Here is a 10349-nt window from a genome sequence, read left to right on the forward strand (position 1 = left end):
ACGAACTCACTCATTCTCATGCAAATTAAAATGAAATAATATAAAAATGATGTGTCTTCAGGCTTTATGGGGTCACTATTTAAATAATATCCAGTTCATGTTTTCCAACACCTTAAATTTATCTGAGGTTGTTTTTTAGTTGTGTTCACACAACATACTTACTCTGAATAATTAACCATAGAGGCTGTGGTTGCCCAACAAACTAGGCCAAATGTAGGCTGGTTGGTTTGCAGTTCATTGCTATGTGACACAGCCAGTGTGGAATTTATTGTCAACTTTTAGTTACAGTGGTGCAAATTTGCTAAATATTTATTTACATATTTTTTCCCAGCTTGAGGAATCCTTTTGAAGGCAAGAGTTCAATCAACTTTCTCACTTCTGAACTAGCCTTTGAGATGGCAAAACACATAAACATTAGTGTTACCCATCTGGTCCCAATTAACTCCAAGCGGGTTGGGAAAGCCAAAATTGCAATGACTTTAAGCCTGCACCTATTCAGGGCTGAAGTCCGCCAACACAGAGCCATAAACTAGTCAATTACATTTTATCCTGTTATCTGACGGGAGCATAGCTGAACTCTACTCAGCTGGTTGACAAGTGTGCATTTAAATAGTAATTAGGACAGAGCAATCTCCCAGATTTATGATACTCACAACGCCCTGAGCAATAGACTGGACCCTGCGTTTTGGTCCTAATGTGTTGTGTGAACCCTTCCAGCGTGAATAGTTTATGATTCAATGTGCTGTGGAATATAGAAAACTAGATTGAGGTCAGTTAATCAAGGATTAGATGGCCATACAAACACAGTCTCTATAGTTTAGTGCGTTTGTGAACCAGGCCGGTATCCTGGGACTATAACTCTCAGAATTCCCAACCAGCCCAAACTCCTGCAGGACACCGCACTGCGGCGTAATGGAAAACGGAGCCCGCTCTCCTTGCAACAATCTTTCCTTTTGCGCATGCGCCCACTTGCAGCGCTCAAAAAAAGTGCCCACTCCTGATCTGCATACTGTATAGAAACCCGCGCGCAGAGCACGTTTGCGGGGTTCATAGAAAGGGGAATGTAGATCTAAGAAAATCAAGAATAGCTCAGACATTGCAACTCTCGCCTTAAGAGGTCGTTCACTCTGTTTTCCTCCCCGCGAGCGGAAGCGAGAGCCGCGGTTAAGCAGTGGAAAAACACAAACCATAAGCTAGCTAAGAATGATCAGCTATTCAAGAAAGATGAAGAGTTTATGGCGTTTCTATCTAGGGTTTTATTTGGGGTATTTGGATTTGTTTTAATATTAGAAATATTTAAAAATCGCCCCACCAATAATAACGCCCTTCTGAGAAGATGGGGCTTGCTGCTGTTGAGCTTGTGACTTTTGGCAAACGCTCAACGGTACCTTTTTTCAATACCTACTTATATACTTATGACCGACAGGAAGCTCTGACGTGGGCTGGTCCATGAAGTCACGAAGAGTCGGAAGCGACTAAACGAATAAACATCAAACTTATATACCTATGCTGTAACATTCCTGTAGTAAGTAAGTAACTTTTTCACATAATTTAAGCGGGAGTCGTTGCTTTGTAATAGAAATTGAATAAAAGCCTGGCTTAGTCCACTGTTTTTTTATTACAGTGCTCGATTCTTCCCAGGAGACAAAGAGCTTCAAGGAACCTGGAAGTGAGAGCTCCGTGCGCCTCTTGATTTACGCATCTTTCAGAACTCGGTTAATCTAGATACGCGTGCGTATTTCTGAGGCCTCCAGGCGAATACTTAAAAAAAAAATACGGCGGCCATGCGGAGCCATTTTCCGCTCAATTCCGCGGTTTCTGTCCTGCTGCTCTTGTTCCGTGACTCTTGATTAAACCTCGGTCGGGATTAGAAGAGAGAACGTGACTGGGAAGTGGTTTCCAGGGTAACGGGCCGCTGTGCTTGACTCTTCCCACCCCCGGCGGCGTGAACGACTCGATCGAGCGGCGCCGCTTTTGAATGGCCTTTGCAACAGGCCTTTGGGAAGGGCCTGTTAGACGTTCCTATCGCAAATAAGTTGTCGGGGAGACACCTCGGCTCTCAGGAGGCTCTTTGGAGTCACTCCCTGACCCTTCCTGGCTTAGGAACGGCTGATGCTAGGCAGGGCCTGTCTCCAGGGAAGCTCCTCCACTCCCTCCAGAGACGGAGCGCAGATGGGGGCAAGGGCAGGCCTTTCGACGTCCTGCGGCCCTAGAGTTGGTACCACATCTGCCCGGAAGATCCTATATTCTGCCCCTGTCCTCTGCCTCTTCTGACTAGCATCACTCCACAGCAGAGTCCCCAGCTGCTCCTAGTTGGAGCATTATCCACCCAGGCCGCCTAGGTCAGCAAAGTGCTGATCCTGAGAAGGGCAAGTCTTTTTCTAAGGATGATTCTTGGACCGTGGAGACAGCTTCGGTGAAGAGTCCTTTGTTTCTGCCATATGGTTAAATCATCCCAAACAGTCTGAAGCCCTGTTTTCTGCAATGGTACCCATTAGGCACAATGACAACAGCCTTGCTCTCTGTAAGACTACAGGAAATAAAGATGCCAAGCCCCCTGATTCCAAGGGCATCCCCCCCAGCTCCTCTCTCTCAAAAGCCCTAGAGGCAATTGTAGCAGCTGGTAAACGTGGCTTACTAGGTCCAGCAGCCGTGGTAGCTGCCGAAAGTGTTCCAGCATTGAACTTGGATGGTAGCAATGGAGTAGCTTCTCAGGAAGACTTGAATCCTATCCCACTGGTGACAGGACTAGATAAAAGGAAGAAGATAGTCAATGAGAAACGTAGAGCTGTAATAACTGTTGTGTCATCAGCAGAGGGTAAGTTAAATAAGGTAGCTACCAGAATGTTGAGGCCACATTTCCAACCAACCTGGAAATGTTTTCGTTTCTCTTGAATAGAAACCTCTTCATGTTTATATATACCTTGCCATTATATGTGTGACACTTCTGTTGGTTTTATACTTCTGCCAGAAAAATGAGCACAAATGAGCGGGATAGAAAATCTCTCAATCCGTAGATGCCTAATATGACATGACTGATTACTGTGGCTTTATTTCACCCCAATAGCTATTGAAAAGACCAGGTAATATGTAACTAATTATGGTAATACCCACATCATATTTGCAGCTTTAATTTCAATTATCAAGATTATGAAATACAGAGACTTAGAATCATTGAATTAGAAAAGAGCATTTTGGTCATCAAATCCAGCCTCCTGCTCAGTGCAGAAATTCAAATTAAAGCATTTCAGACAAATGGCTGTTTGCCTTTGGTTTAACATATCCCAGGAACAGGAGCACACCACTTCTCAGGATACTGTCGTGATTTTTTTTTCTAATATCCAATCAGAGCCTGCGTTATAACTTAAATCCATTATCCTGTACTCTGAAGCAAGAAATAATAGGTCTTGACCTCTCTCTCTGTAGCCTCTTTTCATGAGTTTTAGTTGAAGAGTACTATCAGACTGACCTTGGTCATCTTTTTTCAGCTCGTTCAATCTCTCTTCATAGAGTTTACATTCTAGTCCTCTGATAATCTTTGTAATCCTTCTCTGAATCTGCCCTAATCTCTGAACCTGCCTTAATCTCTCCAAATCCTTCTTCAATTGTGGTGTTGAGAATGAGATGCAAAGCAGTGGAGTTTACCAAAGCAGAATAGAATAGAATGATTACTTTCCATGATTTGGAAATTTGATGCAGTCTAACATTGCATTTGCTTTCTTACAATCCATCATATTGCTGGCTCACATTCAATTTGCAATCAGTTACTATTCTAAGATCTTTTTGCAAGTACTATTAACAGGCTATACTTCTACATTTGACTTTGGTTTCTTAAGTGAAGAACTTTGGCCTTGTTCCTTTCAGTTTCATATTGTTACTTTCAGCTCATTTCTCTAACTCATCAATATTGAGTTCGATATGTCTCCTTTAGGGCATTAGCTGTCAATTCTATGATCTGCATATCTGATTAATGTTTTTTCTACTTATTGAAGTCAGTAATAAAAGTATTGAAGATTAGACAGATCCTTATGGCACCCCACTCAATACCTCTCAGTTTGATAAGGAATCATTGGTGAGCACACTTTGAGCATGAGCCAGTTATATACCCACTTAATTATCATGCCTTTCAGCCCAACTAGTTTGTGAATCAGCATTTCATGGGGTACTTCAAATGTGTTGCCAGAGTCAAGATATATTATGTCGTCAACATTCCTACAATTAAGAAAGTTAACTTGATTAGAAATGAGGTATGATTACTCTGGCAAGATTTGTTCTTGACTCATGCTGACTTCTGATAATTTGTGCAGTTTTCAAGATGCTTATAGATCAGACTTTGTGATTTGCTACAGAATTTTCCCAGATACTAATTCCAGACTGGATCTTTACTAATTCTTCCTTTCCCCATTTTTGAAAAAAGGGATGACATTTTTTCTGATATCTGGCATTTTACTAATTCTCCAGGAATTTGCAAGAATAATACACAAGAATTCAGCCAGATCATCAGCTACTTCCTGCTAGGATGCAATTCATCTGGTTCTAAAATTTAAACATGTTCAAAGTAAAGTGGTATTCCCTGGCTATATTTCTATCAATCTCAAGCTTTAATCCTGCCCCTTCATCCTACTTTTCACAATTTTTTTTCCCATTCAGAATTGGAAATACGGTGTGATTACTACAGCAGTGGGACAATCACAATTCAAGCTCAGGTGAAAAGAACTGTGTATTTCTGATTCTTGAGCTCCAGAGAGATGCCATGAATACAGCAGTAATGCTGTCTCTAGTTCAAATTAAACTGCTGCTACATTTACATGCATGATGGTCTCACAATGACTGGCAAGTGATATATTTAGAAAATGTATATGATGGCAGCCCATCTTAAATACATAACTCTGGGCGGCAAGCAATCAGTACAAAAAACAATATAAAAACCCTATAATCAAAATTAAAAATAATCCAGTTCAAAGAAGAAAAACTGAAGCACTGTACAACAATTTTACAAGAACACATACATATTGGGGTCCTGGGTCTAATGCCTGGGGAAAAGGCCAGGTCTTAATAACCTGGAAGGCCAGAAGAGTTTGTGTTTTCTAAATCTCAGAGGGAAGGCTGTTCCAACGCCATGACAGATCACAAATCTACAAATAGCACTGCTCTTATGACTTTCCTTGCTTACATATTACTGCTGCTCCTAGGTGAAAAATTAATATTGTCAGTGGTTGTGTAAGCCAAGCTCTTGCTTGTCTTGGAATGGTGGGGGCTCAGAAATAAGAGAAAAATCATTCTTTCATCTGCTTCTGTTAATCAGCATATATGTTTTAAGAGCATAATCCTTGCTGGTGTGCCAGTTTATCTTCAACCTCATGGTTGAGCTGATTTCCTTTTCATCCTCCTCTTCCTTCTGTTCATTCCATTTGTGTAATCTGTTTTCTTAAAAGTATTCTGCAACTGAAACTGCATATTAATAGGCTTCTTGAAAATATAACTATCTTGCACTTCTTGAGAGTGTTGATACAAGTTGCCCAACATAGTAATGTTTTTATAATATTTTAATTTGGGGGGCATTATTGCTGGAAGTTCTGATGTTGGAATAGTAAACTTATATAGAGCTCAAACCAAATGAGTTAATGTGGTATTTTGCTTTTAGGTGTTGGAAATCTGCAACCTACGCCAAAGGAAATATGGATATGTGGGAATTCTGTGATCTTGGCCTCAAAGAAAAGAGCCAAAAGTCACCCACATGGATTGCAGTTGGGCATCTCAACTTCACGGGCGGATGTGTATTGGCATGGGATAGAGACCATGATGTGGAAGCAGCTCATTCCTCTTGTGCATGAAATTTATCACCTCCGATCTCCTCCATCAGTAGTAATAATTCATCTTGGTGAAGATGATCTGTTACCCCAAAATAATATTTCACTCATTATCTCAATGAAAAATGATTTGGGCATTCTTAAAAGGGCATTCCCAGATACTGTTATAGTTTGGTCTTCACTGTTACCAAGACGTATTTGGAAGAAAGATCAAAAACCTGAACATATGGAAAAAGCTCAAAAACATGTTAACAAGATAATGGTAGATTATTGTAATGAAATTGGTGTGCACTTTCTGTCACATAATTTGATTACCTCTGATAAATCAGACATCTTCTTGCCAGATGTCAATGATCTATCTGATAAGGGAGCTGATATCTTCATAGCAGATCTGAAGAAAGTCCTAAGATTGTATCAGATTTTGGAGTAGCTGGGAAAGAGTTTTTTAAAAACTATAATTTTCGGGAAGGTTGGGTGCGAAAAAAGGAGACATGAGCTGACTACATTTAGAAAATATAGCTTAAAACTTTATATATATGTCACAGATTAACAAATGAGTTCCTGTAAATAATAGATTAACAGATGCGTTCCTATAAATAAGTTTTGGGATGATAGTCCTCTGTTAAATGGAAAAAAAAAGGGTCTGTCTTTATCACGAAGACTTCAAATGTGTGCTCTCATGTTAATGCAACTGGTATTTTACTCCCTTGGAGGGATGCTGTAAAATAACATCATAACAACGTAAGATGCTGTAATGAAAAACATCACAAACCTGTGAAATGGACCTTATATCTGCTTGTGCCTTGTTTTTTATCCCAGTCTTTAAAGAAGCACAGTTTCTATGATATTTATATCAGGAGATACGTAGAAACATAGTGAATAGGGTTTTTTTTTCCTTAAATAATAATATCTGAAATAAATGGCTGAGGTTGGACATCATGAAAGGGTATAAACAGCTGTGTTCCAAGATACTGTATATTTAACATGCCTGTTGAACCTCAGTGGACAGATAGCTTAATCCAAGAGGCTAGTGCCACTGAAGACTACTACCTATTTCAGAGCAAGACATTTAGGAATTTGTAAGGTTCTGTCCAAAAGCAGCAGCATTGTGTCAGAGAGGTGACTTGGACCAATAGCCATGACACCCAAACAACAATGTAGAAATTTATTATGGCATTTGGCAGCATATTGCCTTGTACCAGTTTTGCTTTTTTACTTCAGCTGATTTTTGGAAACGTACAAGTTTAAGAACTTTAAGGGCATGGATTATGTTTTCTAGATGCTTAATATAAGGAATTTTCTTAAGTTCCTAAACTGTATTTCTGGATAATAGGGGTAAAAAAGCCTAGCTTGTGATAGGACTGGTTCTGTATAACACCCATAACCAGTAAAAAAAAAAAAGTGGCTTAGTTGGTCTATCAGAGAAAATACAAATAGCTACAGCAACTGCAGCTGCAAATGCTACTAATAGTGACTTAGCTTTCAAATTTCATATAATTCTTCCTTAAGTTGGGGGAAAAAAAGCAGAAAAGAGAAAAAAGAAATGTTGCTGGTAAGGGTATAATGTAAAGAGCAATAGATAGGCAGTTTACAATGGACTTCATTGTCTCTTTTTTTCTCCATCTCCCAAATTTCATCTGATAGAATTCAAAGCTCGCTCTCAATACACAGCTGTTGTTTCCATAATTAGTAAAAAATGTTGTCACATGTCAACATCATCCTTTTGTTTGTAGTTTTTGTAAGAATAATAATCAGGTTATTTATGTCCTCTTTTCTCCATTATTTCATTATAAATTTACAAATGACCATTTCACTGGGAGGATTTGGGAACATACTGTAAATTACATAATAACCAAAGAATGTATGCATCAATTTGTTAGCATTTACTTTAGACTGAGGATGATCCCCTGCAGATGTCAAACACTGAAAAAAAAAAGCCTTCCAGAATGGTTAAGAAACTTTCATGTGCCATTTATCAGTATGTATGTAGGACAATTGGTGTTAGCAGTCAGAGGTCTCTCTGTTCTAAATAATTCTTTGGCAGTCATGGAGTTATCCAAAGTAAATGAAACAGATTTACGTTTGGTAACCTGGAAATTTATTATATAGATATATGAGAAATGTAGATGTAAATATTACTATTGTTACTTAACTTTGCAGAGCATTCAACTGATTTATTTTTTGGTATTGTAGAGAACTTAAAAGGTAAGTTGATCCATCTGTGAATTGACTGTGACAAATGTTTCCTAACACTTGTACAGTTTTAAGACTGTGCCAACATCACTATAAGAGTTTAATTATGGTCATCTGTAGGGAATATATATGTGTGGGTGAGGAAGAGTATAGAATGTAAACAGAGGTGCTAGCAACATCCAAATACTATTACATCTGTAGTATTTCTGTAAAATCTGTAAATATGCATTTTGACTTCCCAACTTAGCCTGTAATTAAGATGTGCAAAGCTTCTGTCATAGAACATTCAGGTCTCAAAATGAGCTGTTCTGATTTGGGAACAAGTTATTTGGACCATTCCAGAAGTAGTCTGCTTCTGAACAGTTTGTTTCAGCTTCAGAACTGGCCATTCTGATCATTCTTGGTTTTGACTGCAACATGGATGGTTCCATCAGACTACTACTAGGGCACATTCCAGGCTCAGAACGCTTGTTTCAAATTCAGACCACTTCCAGAAAACTCAGAAACAGCCTGTTTGAAGTTCCAACTGCCTGCTTTGGGGACAGAAGAGTGCAGTCAGTCATTGTTCCCTAATACCTCCACACTCCACTCAATTTGTTGGTCGGTCTACCTGTTTGAACCAGCTAGATGTCAATTAGTACCATGACCATTATAGAACCCATAATAAGGTTTATTTCAACTTCCAAGATAGTTATGTTTGCTAATAAGTCCATTGGGGAATTAGTAAGTGGCATGGCACCATACTATGTATGTGTCAGAATAAAAAGTAAGCAGTTTATAGTAAATTGTATTAGGTTTGAAGAAAAGAATAAAAACTACAAAAAACCCAAAAAATTACAAAGAGAAAAAAACTATAGTATGAAAACACAAAAGAATTGTTTTAAAATTTACAGAAAGATGTGGCTTCCGACTTTTAACAGCAAGGATATACAAAAATTTCCACAAACGATCTCTTACTCTGTGTTAAACCAAAACACATTATTTATAAGTAATTCCACTTTAACATAGAATAAAAATCACTAAATACAGTTACTCCTCCCCCTTATATTAAAATAAAAATTCATATAAACCTCCCAAACCTCTTTCTCCCCTCCAAAAGATAAAACCTATTTAATTATTCCCTTCCTACCACTATTCTATGCATTTCTGTCTAATAAGAATCAAATTAAAAAGCACATAAATTGTCTCCTATTATACTTAATAATACAACAATTTTAATCCAATCTTAATAAACCCAAAACACAAAAACAATTCAAAAGAGTAATTCCATATCTTTAAAAGGGAATAACATCAATCAAATCCTTAAAGCAAACCAGATAAACATTCTTTAACCCTAATACAACAGTTTTAATAATCCCAACCTTGATAAACCCAAAAAACAAAGCCAATTCAAAGCAGTAAATCTGAATCTTTAAAGGCATATATCAGTCAAATCCTTGAAGCAAGCCAAATGAACATTCTTCAACCCATAATCCCACTTCAAATAAACCAAAGCAGTAAACATCCCCACAATATGCACAAAGCTTTCCTCTTGAATCAGACAGCTTAACTGCTCCGCTCAAAGATTCCAGGTTCTTTTCATGGCATTCCACCAGGAGATCGATTTTACTTATGGCTTGCAGATCACTCTCTTCCTTAGATTTCTCCAACTCCGTTATCCAGTCTTCATCCAGCATCTCCATAAAAATCCCAATCTCAGTCTTAAAAGTTTCTATCACTCTTAAATTCCTCAATTTCATCTACCACACACCCAACTGATGGCACATGTTAGATTTCATATTTTCCACAATATCCTGGCTATCTTGCATAAAAGCTCAGTAGAAGTCGGAAGAAATCTGTTTAAAATCCTGGTGAAAATCAGAAAGAATCTGTTTGAAATGCTCCATGTCTCACGCAGTAGATTATGGTGCTCCCAGGAGCTTAACCAGCAAAAGTTGAAGATATGGAAGAGTTCTGGAGTGTATTTACATAAAGTGAGAGTGAGATAGACAGTTCTCAAGGGAAAGTGAAAACAGCTGAAGGTTCAAATTAGCCAATTCAACATGTAGGAAAATGCTAATATCTTCAAATTTAAGACAAAAATAATAACAGAAAGACTGTTGTTTAATCTCAATCTTTGAATTTCCATTGGAAGGAAAACGAAATCCAAAACTTAAAAAGAATTAAAAAAAAAAAAAAGTAATCCCAAAAATAACATTAAGCACCAAGAGAACCAGCTTCTCCTCGCTGTAGAAAGCCTCTCTTGGGGTACATATGCTTAAAAAAAAATACAAATTGGTAATTTAGAAATGGGGTGGCTGGTCTTAGTGTCCCTTTAAGGCTACGGCGCGGCTTGGAAAGTGATGA

General features: G+C 38.3%; 1 protein-coding gene across 2 annotated transcripts in view; it reads left to right on the forward strand.

The window, feature by feature from the left end:
• MXRA7 (matrix remodeling associated 7) overlaps positions 1–9946 on the forward strand; it is a 73706-nt gene extending 63760 nt beyond the window's left edge. Inside the window, exons 1-2 of one of the 2 annotated variants that reach the window (XM_063292916.1) lie at positions 1781–2818; positions 5645–9946. In XM_063292916.1, coding sequence (XP_063148986.1) covers positions 2485–2818; positions 5645–6240 — 930 coding nt within the window. In that variant the 5' untranslated portion in view covers positions 1781–2484 and the 3' untranslated portion in view covers positions 6241–9946. Of the gene's footprint in view, positions 1–1780; positions 2819–5644 lie in introns of those variants that run through there. The other variant, XM_063292917.1, reaches the window with a different exon arrangement.
• The last annotated feature ends 403 nt before the right edge of the window (positions 9947–10349 follow it).

The sequence above is a fragment of the Candoia aspera genome, chromosome 2 (assembly GCF_035149785.1).
Source record: "Candoia aspera isolate rCanAsp1 chromosome 2, rCanAsp1.hap2, whole genome shotgun sequence".
NCBI classification, from domain to species: Eukaryota; Metazoa; Chordata; class Lepidosauria; order Squamata; family Boidae; genus Candoia; species Candoia aspera.